The 17,091-nt window shown below is 42.3% G+C and overlaps 1 protein-coding gene across 1 annotated transcript in view; it reads right to left on the bottom strand.

Moving 5' to 3' along the window:
- Nucleotides 1-17,091, bottom strand: part of TRDN (triadin) — a 427,364-nt gene that overhangs the window by 294,417 nt on the left and 115,856 nt on the right. Inside the window, exon 6 of the mRNA XM_083174940.1 lies at nt 11,155-11,229. Coding sequence (XP_083031066.1) covers nt 11,155-11,229 — 75 coding nt within the window. The remainder of the gene's footprint in view (nt 1-11,154; nt 11,230-17,091) is intronic.

Genomic DNA, 17,091 nt, shown 5'->3' with positions numbered 1-17,091 from the left:
TACCCGCGATGCCCGCGACGCGATGCTCCCGATTTGCCATAGGAATCAATGTTAAAAGGCCCGATGGACACGATTTTACTGTTCAATGCCTCAATGGACCCGATTTGGCCATAGGAATCAATGTTAAATGGGCCACAGAGCCCAAATAAGCACAATTAACCCTTAAATGTCCCCCCAAATTTTTAACGCCACACCACGATCCACGCCAACCCGAAGCGTGGCGAGCGGCGGCGGTACGCGTCCTCCGACCTTTTCATGCCCTACTATCCACTAGGGCGTGGAGTGAGAATAGAATAGTGTGGCGAGCGCAGCGAGCCACCGAGCCCGAAGCGTGGCGAGCGCAGCGGATACCTTCACAGTTATACGCGTCCCCTCGCGGGCTTTACAGGTGTCGGTGGCGACGCGGACACCTGTGAAGCCCGCGAGGGGACGCGTTTACCTGTGAAGGTATCCGCGTCCCCTCGCGGGGCTCGCCACGCTGCGCTCGCCACACTATTCTATTCTCACTCCACGCCCTAGTGGATAGTAGGGCATGAAAAGGTCGGAGGACGCGTACCGCCGCCCCTCGCGGGCTCGCTGCGCTCGCCACGCTTCGGGTTGGCGTGGATCGTGGGGTGGCGTAAAAAATTTGGGGGGACATTTTAAGGGTTAATTGTGCCTATTTGGGCTCTGTGGCCCATTTAACATTGATTCCTATGGCCAAATCGCGGACATTGAGGCATTTTCCATGAAAATCGCGCTCAATCAGCCTTTTTAACATTGTTCCCTATGGGAAAATCGCGGTCATCGCGGGTAGCAGATTTTTATGTACCCGCGATTTACCCGCGATGACCGCGATTTTTACCCCCGACGCCCGCGATTTCAATCGCGGGCGCCCATCTAGGTAAAGAGTACCGAAACATAATTAATATCCACTAATACCGGAGGAGGGTCAGAGTAAGTACCCTTACAGGAACCAGGGGGTTGCTTTTATAAACCATTGATAGGGGACTAAGTAAAAACCGGACCCGGATAAGACACCGGAACGCCGGACCAGACATCAAACTCTGCATTCCGGAGCTTATAGTGTCTGGTCCGAGGGGTGTCCCATGCGGGGGGTGTCTTGTCCGGGGGGATGCCTGAGATTGCTCACACCAGGGACATGGGGAAGGGGAGATTACAGCCTCCCCGTGTGGTCTGGACCGTTCCAGTTTTTATTACACCCCCGGACCATGCAGTGAGGCTGTATTCTCCCCCCTCTCCTCTCCCAGGTGCCAGGTGCGAGAGCAGCCTCATCAGATGGAGCACCCCCGGACAGGACACCCCCGGACCGGATACTACAAGCTCCGGAATGCAGAGTTTGATGTCCAGTCCGGCATTCCGGTGTCTTATCCGATTCCGGATTTTACCCATACCCCATTGATAGGCACTGCACTGCGCCAGCTATGCTTACAGTCCCTGAGCACCTCAGAACCTTGGGGCCCCTCACAAGCTTGAGGCCCGGTACAGGTGTCCCCTTTGACCCCCCCTGTCGCCTGCCCTGCACATGAGATTATTAAAACAGCTCTTTCAGCCAATTCAGATTTATCAGGTGGCATATGTATTTGTGGAAGAAAGGCTGGAGTAGAATTTGGAGAAAATGACACCTTTTGCAGATTTGTAGCATTTCAAAAGCAAAAGCAAAGTTTGAAAATTCGGAATAGAGAAAATAATAGACTTTTGCACAGCGGAATATGAATCAGAGAGATAGCTGGAACACAAGCTGTTATATAAATAAGAGTTTGGATTTGAAATCAGACGGTTAGGAGAAAAAAGGAAGCTGTGTTTATGCTCCTGGAAACAGGTAATACAATCAGTGCAGAGATGGTAAATGATATAATTAGACAAATGGTAGGATCTGGCACCTCATGAAGTGAAGAGAATGTGCTGGATTGTACGGTACTTATCCTGCCTACTTCAGAATGTAACCCTCGGAGTGTGGCAAAGTTAAAAGTGGGTTAGAGAATTGGCATGCTGTGCAACAGGTGCTCAATCTCACTATTTATCGCAGAGTATCATGTTCCATCTATGTATGTTTATAAGGTAAGGGAGTTTTCAGGCTGTGTAGAAAATACGTTAAATTATGAGCAACTTCCTACTGTGTGGCTTTCAATGTCTTGAATTGATTGTGCACAATACGTGAACACTTAGCAGATTTTAGACTGCGTGGTTTTGCATACTATAGACATCACTTAAGTTAATAAAAGTTCATTAACATATTACATTCCTACACATTCCTTTCCTTGTTTACTGGGTGCAAGTGGTTTGACAACAGTGAAAACTTGAGAATGCCATCACATTCATAGATGTGCCAAATTTAAAGAGAGAGATACTTCATTTCCAAATTTGTGTCACTGTCATTTCCCTCTGGGAACTCCTGATTGATGAGAACAGCTGTAGTTGGTTACTGTTACAGGGATCATGCCTACAGTGACATTTGTGAGGGGTTTAGACTGAGATTGTATATCATGTTCTCCTGCTGATGTCAGTTAGGTCTTATAAGTGACTGGCCATATGGGCAGACTCTAATGACATCATATCATAGCAAACTGAGGTTAACTTGCTGTTACACTATGACATTGTTCCAAAATCATCTACAGTGAGACAGCAGTGTTCCTCAGATAAATGTCATTCAGTGATATCATTGACAACCATATTTTCATTATTTAGTATAGGTTATGCAATATACAGTATAGCATTTATTTTTACTGTATACAGTCATATGTTATTAGATCGAGTTGCTAAGTTGTGGCGAGGAATTAAATCTTACAAAATCTACAATGCAATGAAATCATTTTAGTCTGTTTCCCTCCAATATCGCTATAGATTGTAAGCTTGCAGCAGGGCCCTCTAACCCCCAAATCTGTCTGTTGTTACCCAGTTTGTTTTATCACTGTCTACTATTGTAAAGCGCAACGGAATCTGCTGCGCTATATAAGAAACTGTAAATAAATAAATAAATAAATAGTTTGTACTATCACAGTATATAACCAAAGAGAAATAAATCCATGCCATCTAACATTAAAGTAGTGTATACTGATGCTAATCAGTTTTTCTGTCACCAAATGTTCATCGTTTATTTTTAAACTTCAAGTTTATTAGGAAGGTAAGAAACAAAATCAAAATCAAGCTTAGATATAAATCAGGGTCTACTCACTCTTCAGAGGAAGTGTTTGTCTATTCTGCACTGAGTGCTCCTTTGTGCGGATCACATATTATTCCCTTTGCTTTTGTGAATATTTTTATTATTATTCAGTTTTTCCACACTATTTCTTCTGTGCTATTTCTTTCCAACTTTTCAGCAGTTGTGGTGCTACCCTTATCTATAAATTTATGAACATGTATAATGGGAAAATAAAATAATTAGAGATATTCTGGGTGCACACTGGAAATTGTTTTGTTCAACTAATCGAGTAAAAGGATTTCTAAAATTTTCAATATGAAATCAATTTAGTTGTTATGTGACTCCGATCACATAACAATTCCCAGTGTGCACCCAGAATATCTCTAATTCTTTTATTTTCCCATTATATATCTACTCACTCTTCCCATGGAAATGCATTTCACCTCATCAATATTGGGGAGACTAGTATTTTGGAAGGGACTATTATCCAGTGTAAAATGGAAAAGAAGGTGGTGGAAAAATGTGGATCAATTGGGTAGTACAATAGTATCTTTATTAAACTGATATTCAATATTTAAAGGTAATATTTAATATTTATCTAGCAGCAAGTATAATAGACATTCAAACAATTTTAAATAAATAAATAAAGTGCATTGATAAGGACAAGAGAGGCTTTATACTTAGTGATTGGAGTCCCACTGGTTATTGGTTTGCTTCATGATTAGATAATCATATGGTCCCTGGTATATATCTGAGCTGTAGTATGTGACTTAAGGGAGTCCATAAACCTTGCAGGATTTAAGGCTTCGCTGAAGGGTATTGGCAGTCCTCGATCACAGAGCCTAACCGCAACGAAACAGTCTACTTTCAGCAGTGGAGACCAGGAACACAGTAGAGAGGTGGCTGCCTGCGCCTCTTCCAAGAGTCCATGAATGGGGATAGACACATATGCCTTTGACAGGAGACCCAGAGCACAGGGGAGCTGCAGCTGCCAATGTACACTGCCGGCATTGGTGAACAGGGTGACCCGGTGCTGATGGTGGGTAAGATTGGGGGAATATGCATGTCATAACCCTTCCAATCCCCTACTCTGCATCCTCTCTGTTTGCCCTTTAAACCCACTGCCTTAGCCCCCCTCTTTCCATGCCTTTCTTCCCTCCTCCCCTCACCCCCTTTCTCCCTCTAAGCCCCCTTTCCCTCTCTATCTCAACTGTTTCCCCTCCACTCTGTTGCTTGCTCTTTCCTCATTCCCTTTTCTCTATACTCTTTTTTTCCTCCCCTGCCACTCTCCTCTCCCCCTTTATCTCACCTCTCTATTTACATAGCTTCCTGTTTTAGACTATTTCTTCTTTTTCTCTCTGATCCCATCCTCTTTCTCCACACTTCCCCACCATCTCTCTCTCTCTCTCTCTCTCTCTCTCTCTCTCTCTTTCCATCCTCTCCCTCTCTTTGAAACTTTCTCTCTCTATCTATCTGAAACCTTCTCTCTATCTTGTGCAAGAGAGACAGTGAGTCTCTCTTGCACCCTCTCTTACTCCCTCTCTTCCATTTTCTCTCCCTTACACCATCTCTAACTACCTTTCTCTCCCCCATTCTCACCCTAACACCCTCCCCCACTCCCTTTTTTTCCACCATTCTCTTTCATACACCTTCTCTCACTCCCCTGTCTTTCCCTAACACCCTCTCTCACACCCTCTCTCTCATGTGACAGTGGCCCACAAAGTTCTAGTTAGACCCCATGGAAAAATGCTAATTTGAACGTGATAAATTTCATATAGTGTCAGGAATTCATCTTAACTAAAAAAAACCAGGCTATCCAGAATTGGCATCAATACATGGATTTAGAGGAATAGTTTCTCAGATTTGCTAATTATTAAAATCAGTTAATTAAAAGGATATTCTTCACTGGTAGTACCCTTTAAGTCTCTCACCAAAATCAGGAAAATACAGAAGCTATTGATGCACACAGTATCTGAAATGATAATAGTCTTCATCCACAGCTCCTTTAATCCATCATCCTGATACATGTCTCACTTTCCATTTGAAGGTTGAAGCTTCTTCTGTAATTGTAGGGGTATAAAATTCACAGAGATCTCTAAAGAAGTTTTTTTTTTATTATTGGATTCAAAGTAAGGATGTATTGGCAATGCATTTGACTCTAGAAGAGTGGAGGTATATGTATATATATATATATATATATATATATATATATATATATATATATATATATATATATATATATATATATATTAAAGATGAGCGAGTTCAAATTTGGGGAACCTGGACACCCCTAAACAAAACCCACTCTCCAAGCCTGTTCAGGATTTCCTGACCAGGCTCGGAGCACTGGTCTTGGGACCTCCAGTCTAGTGATACTGCTGCATACGTCTAGTCCAGTTATCCTGCTGTATAACTCCAATCCAGAGATACTGCCTTTAAAGTCCAGTGATACTGCTACAGTTCCAGTTCAGTGATAGTGCTGTATAAGTCCAGTCCAGTGATACTGCTGTTAAAGTACAGTGATACTACTGAAGTTTGAGTACAGTGATACTGCTGCATAAGTCAAGTCCAGTGGTACTGCCGTTCAAGTCCAGTGGTACTGCCATTAAAGTCCAGTCCAGTGAGTCTGCTGCATAAGTCCAGTCCAGTGGTACTGCCCTTAAAGTCCAGTGGTACTGCCATTAAAGTCCAGTGATACTGCAGTTAAAGTCCAGTGATACTGCAGTTAAAGTTCAGTGACATTGCAAGTAAAGTCCAGTGATACTGCTGCAGTTCAAATCCAGTGATAGTCCAGTGGTACTGCTGATAAAGTCCAGTGATACTGCTGTATGACTATAATTCCATTCCAGTGATACTGTTGTATAATTCCAGTCCAGCGATACTTCTGCATAAGTTCAGCTCAGTGGTACTGCCGATAAAGTCCAGTGATACAGCTGTACTTTCAGGCCAGTGATAGAGCTACATAAATTCAGTCCAGTGGTACTGCCAATAAAGTCCATTGGTAGTAATGTTGTTGAAGTCCAGTGATACTGCCATTAAAGTCCAGTAATACTGCTGTGTAATTCCAGTCCTGTAATAATGCAGTATAATTCCAGTCCTGTAGGAGAGGGGTGCTACTGTAAATTTTTAAATTGGGTTACTGACAAGTGACAACACACTGGAGAGTTAACCGGGCACTGTGGGAGAGGGGTGGTGCTGTTTTAGATATTAAATTGCGATGAAGAGTAGATGCACTGCAGTAAAATAAATGTAGTTTGTGCAAGGCCCAACTGAATTAATGCATCTTTTTCCTGCCAATATATTACATGATTGTAAGCTTGCCAGCAGGGCCCTCCTACCTCTATATCGGTCTGTTACTAGTACTACCCAGTTTGTTTTATCACTGTTGTTCCATTTGTAATGCACTGTGCTATATAAGAAACTGTAAATAATAATATATGGACTGTCTGACATGCCTACTTCAATACTGTCACTGACAAAATAAATAATCATCCCCCATTTTTTCAATGGAGACAGCATCATATGCATGGACAATAGACATGTCCATCATTATAGCGGGTGTGTTTTGAAAATGTAGTGTTCTCCGGCAGTTGCGGGGACATGAAAGAAGGAGATGTTACAATGTCCTGCTGCGCTTGTGCTGACCATATTCTCACCAACAGCTCTTTACGCCTCTGCAGATTTGTGATCATCAGAAACAAAGATACAGAGTTACAATACCTGGGATTAAGTACAGTGGCCAAAATACAGTGATCTGATTTCAATAGATTGATCACCCTTTCCAAGTCGCGGATAGCATCTCCTGCATGCCCGTCATTTTATGGAATAAAATTATCCTCCGCTATCAAATAAATTGTGTCAGAAAAACATGGGACTTTTTGGAATTTGCAGTTATTTGTCTCACAACAAAATTATGCCTACAATGAATGTGTTGTGCACAGTAATACAGATAATAAGTTCCACTTTGTCCTGTCCACATGTGGGTGGTTAAGTGGACAGTGGGTACAATGACATTTCTGAGAGAGGACACTAACGACACTTTTTTAAAATGTCCCTTGTACAGTCTGGGAATAGTGAAATTGAATCCAGACTGGGCACACAGTACATAAATCAACTGTGTAAATCCCACTGCACTAATGGCGGATACCGGATGCACGTCTAACACCAGCATAGTTGCTATGGCTTCAGTAATCTGCTTTGCAACTGGGTGACTTCTGTTATACTTCATCTTCCTTGTTCCTTGTAAAACTAAATACAGTAGTATTCCAAAACAGAATTATTTTCCCACCAGCCAAGTGTAGTTACCATGCAGTATTGGTAAAGTCAGTCCTAGACATCGCAAACCGGGGGACACACTTGGACTCTAATGGGCCCCATACATAAGCACTTAATTGTGACAATCCTCCGTTCTGGAGATGATCATAATTAAACTTTAATGTGTGGGCTCCCCCTTTTGGCAATCCCAATCAAAAATTAATAGGGTTAGCCAATCAATTGCTGAATCAGATTTTTAAACATGTTTAAAAATCTGGTTTTATTGGAGTTTAATTTTTGTATGTGTGGGCATTCTAACGGAAAAAATCTGCCGTGACCAAGGGATTCCCACATTTGCCACGCACAATCACCGCCGACCGGGGGACCCAGAATACCGGAGTTGATAAGTCCCAGAAAAGGCTGCACAACTAGGGAGGCACCAGCATCCGGGGACCCGCTCTAAGTGCAAAGGGACTTACCATAACATAGCGGGTTATAAAGCATCTGGTTCACGGAGCATAAGTATAAAAACTCTTTTTATTTCAGTGATCATTGACATACTGCTTTACCCTGCATGGATGGTTGTCTGACTAATCTAAGCTTGTGAACAGCCTAACATTTGTGAATGTGCTGCAGCTATGAAGTTCTAACCTAAGAGACTGCTCCTGCTTGAGTGAATGATGCTCTTACCTGTTGCAAATTGAGCTACACTTAACCTATTGCTGCTTGACTGGACTTGTCTAATAACTAACTTTATTTGAATGATAGCACATAAGTTTCTGAAGAAAGCCAAGTCCATGATAGAGTATTATACTCTCTGCACAATTGCCATTGAACCTTGTTAGCTGAAATTTATATGAACCAATGTGTCACTAATATGTGATGTTACTGTATGTTTTCACCGGCCGGTGTTTATTTTTTATATTTTATTAATAAATATTGTACAATTTTGAAAGTTACAGTCCTACAGCACTGTCTACTTGGTGTTTTTTTCTTTGGTTAATAAGGGTTGAGTATCCCTTAGAGACAGCAGCTTGGACTATCACTTGGTTTGCTGCGCTCAGTTTATTTATGTTTTTTTTTACACTTGGACTCTGCTTGGGGATTTGTGATATCTGAATGCACACATATATATATATATATATATATATATATATATATATATATTATATATATATACAAACACAATAGGAAATGCGCAAAGTGATACTTATAATTGCGGAACCTGTCTTCAATTAGTAGTGCAGCTCACTCTTGAAGGCTTTGTCACGGCCTCAATTTGAACACATGTAACACAAGAAAAAAGAGGAGCGCACAGGTGAGCAATATTTGAAACAGCGTTTACTGAAAAAAGTGCAGGCTCACATACATGGAAGAAAACAGCAGTCAGCATATGCGGTAGTCACCGTCAGCACACCGTCAGATAGCACGGACACCAGAGGACATCTAGACGACCGGCAAGATGGACACAGAGGCGGCGGCGGCGTTCTCCACACACGGACTCGAGACGGACAGGTAACACCGGAATCAGGATCTGATACGTCGGGTGACCACGCCCCAACGCGTTTCGTCACTGATGACTTCGTCATCAGTGACGAAACGCGTTGGGGCGTGGTCACCCGACGTATCAGATCCTGATTCCGGTGTTACCTGTCCGTCTCGAGTCCGTGTGTGGAGAACGCCGCCGCCGCCTCTGTGTCCATCTTGCCGGTCGTCTAGATGTCCTCTGGTGTCCGTGCTATCTGACGGTGTGCTGACGGTGACTACCGCATATGCTGACTGCTGTTTTCTTCCATGTATGTGAGCCTGCACTTTTTTCAGTAAACGCTGTTTCAAATCTTGCTCACCTGTGCGCTCCTCTTTTTTCTTGTGTTACATATATATATATATATATATATATATATATATATATATATATATATATATATGAAAAAAGAGACAATGCGCAAGTCCTTATCTGTAGTCTTTTTTAAGGAACCAATAGTCCCAAATGGTGAACACGTTCAATGAGCACTAATCACACTTCAGCGATCGGCAGCTTCCCCAACTTTACTTGGATAGGTGAACAATGGATTTCTCTAGAACAAAAGGGAGCGCTCCATAGTGTGTGCATCAGTAGGAAAAACTTTATTTTCCATAAAACCACTCACAAAGACAATCAATGGATCACGTACCATAAAAAGCGGTTTGAGACAACTGCAGCTTTCAGCGTATAAACCTCAGACTCGGCGGTCTGGTTAGAGCGGCTGCACCGTCACCTTCGTCCGATGCTAGGCCACACCCCCACGCGTTTCGTCACTAGGACTTCGTCAGAGGTACGTGACCTGACGTGACCCATTGATGGTCTTTGTGAGTGGTTTTATGGAATAAAGAAAGTTTTTCCTACTGATGCACGCACTATGGAGCGCTCGCTTTTGTTCTAGATATATATATATGTATTTATTAGATTGGGGCCCCAAATCCACTGCTTTGCCCGTGGGCCCATAATGCCCTTAAGATGGCCCTGCTGCCAAGTCCAGTACATTATATCTGCATCTGAAGATGTTAGACACTGGCCTTGGCACTCAGAAAGTGGGGATGACATGCCCTCCTTTTTGGAATACTGCTGAGCACCACCCCTTCCCCACCCAAATTATGGCAACTTAGCTTTACCACCATTGCACAGGGGTTGTATGGAAACCAGGTAATTTGGACATGCAGTAATTAGTTGCCTCTTCTTCTAAATGTGGTAGTTGAAGTTCACTTGACAAGATCCTATAGGACCTTGTTCTCTCCTCAATTCCATATAAGTAATACACCTGGGGTCAGGGGGCAAGGGTGATCGGTTCGGTGCCATCAGCATTAGGGAAAAATAATTGAATTCCCCCCTAGCATCTATATACCATACGACATGAGGCACCACACCTAGCATGATATGGTAGATCCACTGCAAGAGGTATTGCATAACATCATTGAGGTTGCTTTAAACAAGTACTGCACATTCTATAAAAACATAGAGATAATAATGATGGTTGCGATGTTTGTGTTTGTGTTGTAGGCATTTCATTCATTGTCTGTTATCCTAATAAAAATTACTCTTTAAAAAAAAAAAAAAAAAGCTGCTTCATGCTTCATTGCTGGTTTCAATATGACTGATGGTGGCATCTAATCTGTATTGCAGTGTGTACATAACTAGGAAACGGTCATGTCAATGGACACTGCTGCATGTTCTTCTGTGTCCCCCCTCTTAATAGGGCCCTTAGTACTAAGCCGTGAAATCTAATAAAGTGGAAAGAGGTAGAGTACCAACCAATCAGTTCCTGCCATTTTCAAACATGGCAGTTAGAAGCTGATTGGCTTATCTCTCTCATTTTTGTTACTCTCCAAGGCTTAGTTCATCTCCCACATAGTGCAACAGTCTCCCAGGGATGGTGTGAGATAACACATATGACATTTTACCAGTGTGTACAGTAAGGTTCCAGAACTCAGGAAAAATGTACAGATTTATAGTAGATTCCAAACTGCAAATAAGTTTTAATTTCTGAAATTATTGTGTTTCTCTTTCTGGAACCAGTTCTAAGAATTAAAAAATGACACACGCAAAAGCCTCTTCCCTCAAAGGAGGCGATACTGAGTACAATAAGAATGAACACTTTACACAGCCTGCTATTCTATGTGAAGACAAAAATGACCCATGACTTTAGAAGGGTTACAACCATTTCCTCAAATATTTTCCCCAAAATGTTACAGGAATTTTTTATCCTCATTTTGCTTGTTACCTTTTGCTGGTGCTTTTTTCTCTGGTGCTTTTTTCTCTGGTTTTTCTTTTACTTCAGGTTTTGCTTTTGAAATTTCTGAAATATAAAAAAAGGTTTTGCCTTATAAATTTAAATATCCCTGTTTTAAAATAATTTAAATTGTAAAGTGCTTACAGATCAAGTGTACAGGTAGCTGTGATTTACCAAAGATTCTCAAGTGCCAAAATATGCAAATAGGGATTTTGAGCTCAGAGTAGCTCAGTTTTCCCATTTTGAGGTACTCTGAGCTCAAATCTCCAAGTGTGTATAGGCAGGCGATGAGCGTTGATGTGTGCTCCTGCATCATTGCGGGCCCTGATTACTGTTGCCCTGTTAACAGGATGAGTGAACCGCTTTCCATAGTCTCCTACTGTAGAAAGTAGTTCACCGCAGTGATAATTGTTGAGCAGGCTGGAAATCAATCAGTGTGTATGCACTGAGCGATTTATCGACCTGCGATTTTCACATAGTCATACACAGGCAAAACTGCCAAGTGTGTACTTTAGGCATTCCCCTTGGGCACTACTGTTTGACGAACTTTGCAAATCCTTCAACACACACTTTGCATATGTGAGCAATGCTCAAGTGTGCTGCTGAATCCAATCTCTCCACCATCACTAGTAACATCGACTTCTCAAACAGCCCCTCTCTGGTGCAGAGTCTCCATTGTTTGTTTCATAAGACATACCCACTGTGTTTTGCTGGAACACGCCCATGACACTCCCATTAAAAGCCAATGCGCCACATGCCCATGGAATTAGGTCTCCGCACTGAGCCACTTATAAATTGCAGAAGCCATTTCAAGTAATAGCAATGTAGTACACAAATGCGTATGCTATAACACACTTTGGTTCCCGCAAATGAGCCACCAAGCCACATACAATTCTGCTACTGTAGCTTAGGGCACTTTTTTTTTTAAAATGCAACTTAATTACATTGTTATGCAACTAGACTAGAGCATACCAACTTGTATATCTGTGTGTGACTAGTTCTGTATATGAAGAACAATAGAACTTGGCATGGAAAAAAGATATGCATCACAGCACTTTATACAGTATATAGATTCTTAAGCAGGTTACAAACCAGGTAATATGTCATTCAATCCAGCTAATTAGAACGACATATCATTCACATTGGTGTATATTGGGCAGTGTGCATTCCCGATATGCACACAAATGCCATAATTAGTGATGTCTTCTGGTTGACAATGCTGCAGGGTCAACAGAAAATATCTCTAGCAATGAAATGCTGTAAAATGCTGCATGACATGCCGCATTGCTCCAAACCCCCCATTATCGGAAAGTGTGTATGCCCTTGTGGATGCAGAGCCACATCACCTGTCAAATTGGCTTGGTACACATGTTGTTTGGTGTGTACTCAGCTGTAGAAGTCAGATATAGATTTAAAGTGTTGCATATCCTGGTGCGTAAGGCACATTTTCGGCAAAACAGATGACCGATGCCAGCAGAGTCTAACGGGACCTGGTGTGCCAAGAGGGGTGTTTGGCACAACTGCAGCAATCATGTATTGCACAAAATCACTAAACAAATGTATCCTAATTCTAAATGATCTAAATCTCACTAGTTCCATTCAAGGAGTAAATATAAAACATTGTTATTTCTACTTGAGTATGTTATGCAGAGTGCACGGTGCATTAACATTCTGCCTTCTATCGCTGTAGAAAAAAAAAAATGTGTTTTCAGCATTTTTTCATCCATAATCCAGGATACAAAGCAGCAACCATTTCCAGTAAAATGGAGTTTGGAAGCATGCCTCATTTCTCTCTATTAGAAATACTTGATTCAATTCTGGTAAGTACAGTACATAACATAAAATATGTTTAATGCAACAATTATTAGGGTCAGTGTATCAGAATTGATATAAATGAATAAAAAAATGAATTAGCTTATTATATATACAGTATGATAAATTCAGACATTATTTGCATAAGCAGTTAGCTGCCTAACAAAATACTGCATATACAAATAGGGTAAACTGAAATATGTATCTACTCGACCGTTTTCCAAGAATACTTTTCAAATGCCTCTTTCAATATCTCAACATCAGTTCATGTTAAGGAAAATACATATGGACTTTATTATATGGACTGTTCAAAAATACTATTCTGTTTCTTACAGACTATGGGCCTGATTCAGCTTGGATTGCAAAAGCAAAATCTTTTTGTAATGGACAAAACCATGTGCACTGCAGATGGGGCAGATCATGATGTAACATGTGCAGAGAGATTTAAATGGGGGGGGGGGGGTGTTTAAGCTGTAATATAGATTGCAGTGTAAGAAAAAAACAGCCATTTACCCTGCACAGAAATAAAATAACTCAACCAAATCTAACTCTCTCTCTGCACATGTTACATCTGTATCACCTGCAGTGCAGCATTCGAGAACAATTTTGCTTTTGCGATCCATGCTGAATTATAAGATAAATACATAAAAAATACAATCATTTTATAAAAATGCTGAAAAAATACATGTGGTATCCAACTTCATAATAAAACCTGATATAAGGTCTATACTGTTAGTAAAATGTGCAAGCTTTATTTATCAATATAAAGGTGCCCATACACTAGTGGGCCCATAACTTAGTATCGGACCGAGAAGTTGGTCAAAAAGTGTCAAATCATGTGTTATAAGCCTCCGGTTCCGATCCGATGTGCAGACTCGTGCGCATCGGATCCAGAAATCCCATGACTGGGATCACATACGATACACTGTATGCTAATAGCCTGCGTACAGGATTTGTGATCCTGCCGTCTGGGAAGCTGCCGGGGAGTTTACGGGAAATCAAGTGTGATTTCAAGCCACCAAGAAGTCACACTAGTAGTAATCTCTACAACCCTTATTCTTATACAAAGCATTGCAGTTTCTATCTGTACTGCATAGTCATCAATATTAGGGGTTTATTCAGGTTGATTCGCAAGGCTGCAAAATCGCAGCCTTGCGAGTCCACCAAACCCCGTCCGGCGAACGACCGCCCCCCCCCCCCCCCGCCACCCGCTCAAAGTGCGGCTTCGCCCGAACAGCTGCAAATGGATGTTTTGCATAAACATCCATTCGCATGGCTCGGGTAACCGCCCACATCTTTCGATGGTCACCGACCATCGAATGATGTTTAGCGTGCACGCATATATACTGTAAGTGACTTTTCAGTTACTTACATTTGCGTGCACGCTGACGTGGATATAGGCGGGCAGCAGACATCCGGTGATGTCAGCTACCCGCCCCCCACACCCGCGTCACTGCCTCATTACCATGAGAACGCCCAGCGTTCTTATGGGAACGCCCATGGAACGCTGGGCGTTCCCATATGGTAATGGGGCAGCCCGGTGCCCCCCGCCCATCTCCGCCCCCCCCCCCACGCAGGCATGGGTGCGTGCACCCGGCGACCCGAAAGGTCGCCGTGGGTGCACGCAACATACGCCTGCACATGCGCAGATACCCGCCTGCGCATGTAAATTGTGCCATACATGGCACAGTAAAACCAAGATGTATGTAGACACATCTGTATGTTGTTGTTTTTTAGCAATTTTCCATGTATGCATCACCAATACATCACTTGTATTTCTTACTTCATAACCTGTATTCATATTGTGATTTTTTTAATCTGGATAAACTTCAGAATGATGTTTACCAGTCGACGGCCAGCAGTGGCTAGCAATGATGCCGGAGCACCTATCAGCGCTCAACACTCATGGACCGGCCATACACACTGGGGGGTTTTTGAGCTCCAAACACCAAAAGTGTGCCAATTTCAGCTCAAAATCATCCATTGTGCATGGGCCTTTAGTTGTAGTTAGTAAGATGGTGCATTGGCATAGGCAGCATATTGAGAAGGCAAGGATGGCTAGAGTACACAACACTTTCCAGGGAAATGTCCTTGTACAGTACATAATAAAAGCCTGAGGTGTCACCTGACCTGTATTGTAAATTTATACTACACTGACCATATATGTCATAAGGTCATAAGAGAAAATACTTTTGCAATATTGGGGTATATGTACAGTACTAAGGGGACGCTTGTGACACCCGAGAGTAAGCACCTTGGAAAGTGTTATCCCTTATTTCTTCTGGTATTCCTCACCCAGATCTGTTGCCCGTAGCTTCTAACAGGAATAAAGGAGTGATTCAGACCTGCACAGTTCATGTTTTCCATGTCACCGAACAGGTGCAAAAGATCCACAGATCATTGTGGTTCTGTGAGAAGACCTTCAAAACGTGCACTGTGTGGGGGTCCTGAGGACCGAGTTTGAGAATTTGTGAAAAAAAAAGAAGAATTCAATGGGGAGTGACCATCAAATTACATTTTGCCTGTGCGGACACATGTTAGTGAGGAGATTTGCGCAGCAGGGTGGGGGGCGTGCATTAGGTCGGGCAGCGAGAGGCGTTAACCTGTAAGCATCTCTCTGCTGTAAGAACCTGGGTGTGGATCGTTTTATCGACCACACTTAGGTCAACAGTCATTAGGTTGACACTGTTGAGTCTACATACAACTAGGTCGACAGGGTTCTAGGTCGACATGGTTGAATGTCAACAGGTGTCTAGGTAGACATGGAACAAGGTCAACATGGGTTTAGGTCGACCTAGCATTAGGTCGACGTGGCTTTCGGTCGACAGGTCGCGAGGTCGACATGGTTTTTTCACTGGTTTTTGACATGTTGTCACAATCAACATGGACACAGTTGGAAGTCAACTACAGCCCCTCGCATCGCTCTCTTCGCTCGAAATGCTTCGGGCACACTATTTTATTCTCCCACCACGCCCTAGTGGATGGTAGGGCATGAAATACCACCTGTCGGCACATGTTGGCTCACAAAGCAGTGATAAAACCCATGTCGACCTCACGACCTGTCGACCTAACCCATTATGACCTAACACTATGTCGACCTAAACCCAGGTCGACCTTGTCCCATGTCAACCTAGACACCTGTCGACCTTCAACCATGTCAACCTAGAACCCTGTCGACCTAGTTGCATGTCGACCCAACGGTGTTGACCTAATGACTGTCGACCTAAGTGTCGTCGATAATATGACCGTATACCAAGAACTTGAGGTGATTACACCAGTAATAGCAAATTAGATTAACCTAATATGTACGTTATTCATATACCCTTCTCATGTACAGAACAACAAAGTACAAGACATCGGACATTCTTAGCACACTAATTCAAAGTCTAAAATAATCACATTTAAAATGTTCTTATAACTGGGGCCCAGTAGCTAGCTATATTGAGTTTAGCTAACTTTTCTAGGAAAGTTATCTCCTAAGATCAATTAATAAAAGTCTGGGATAAGTGTAAGAATGCATAGTCTACAATAAAGTGTATGTGGTTTTGTTCACCCTGGCAGTTTTGCAACTATTTCCTGTAGGCATGTGCTTTTTACTATAACAATCTCTTCCATTATGGTGCAGTACAATATCTTTGGGAAACATAGGGGTAGATGTATGAAGCAGTGATAAGAGAGAAGTGAGCCAGAGTAGAAATAGCCCAAGTAACCCAATCAGCACTGAAGTAACATCTATAATTTGCATAATATAAACTTATACAGAGCAGCTGATTGGTTGCCATGGGCCATTTCTCCCCTGGCTCACTTCTCCCTTATCACTGCTTCATACATCTTTCACACTGGGTCTATTTTACTAGTCTCTGAATAAACTCATTACTCAATACTGTAACTGGAGCAATGCTTCGCTGGATATCGTATTAGCTGAATGTATGTACTACATGGAAGTGAATCTGGTTATGATATCCACACTGCAGTATCCAACAATGGGCGGGATGTACTAACACAAAATGTTGTAAAAACCCTTTTATCTGGGTTTTTGCGTGCACTAAAACCTGTACACCAGGTTACCACAGCGGGGGCATCACCAGCAACAAAATGGCAATACCCCATAGAAGC

This window comes from Crinia signifera, chromosome 3 (assembly GCF_055691185.1).
Source record: "Crinia signifera chromosome 3, ASM5569118v1, whole genome shotgun sequence".
Lineage (NCBI taxonomy): Eukaryota > Metazoa > Chordata > Amphibia > Anura > Myobatrachidae > Crinia > Crinia signifera.
Note: the sequence above shows the minus strand (reverse complement) of the source record. Positions and strands in the feature narration are given on the sequence as shown.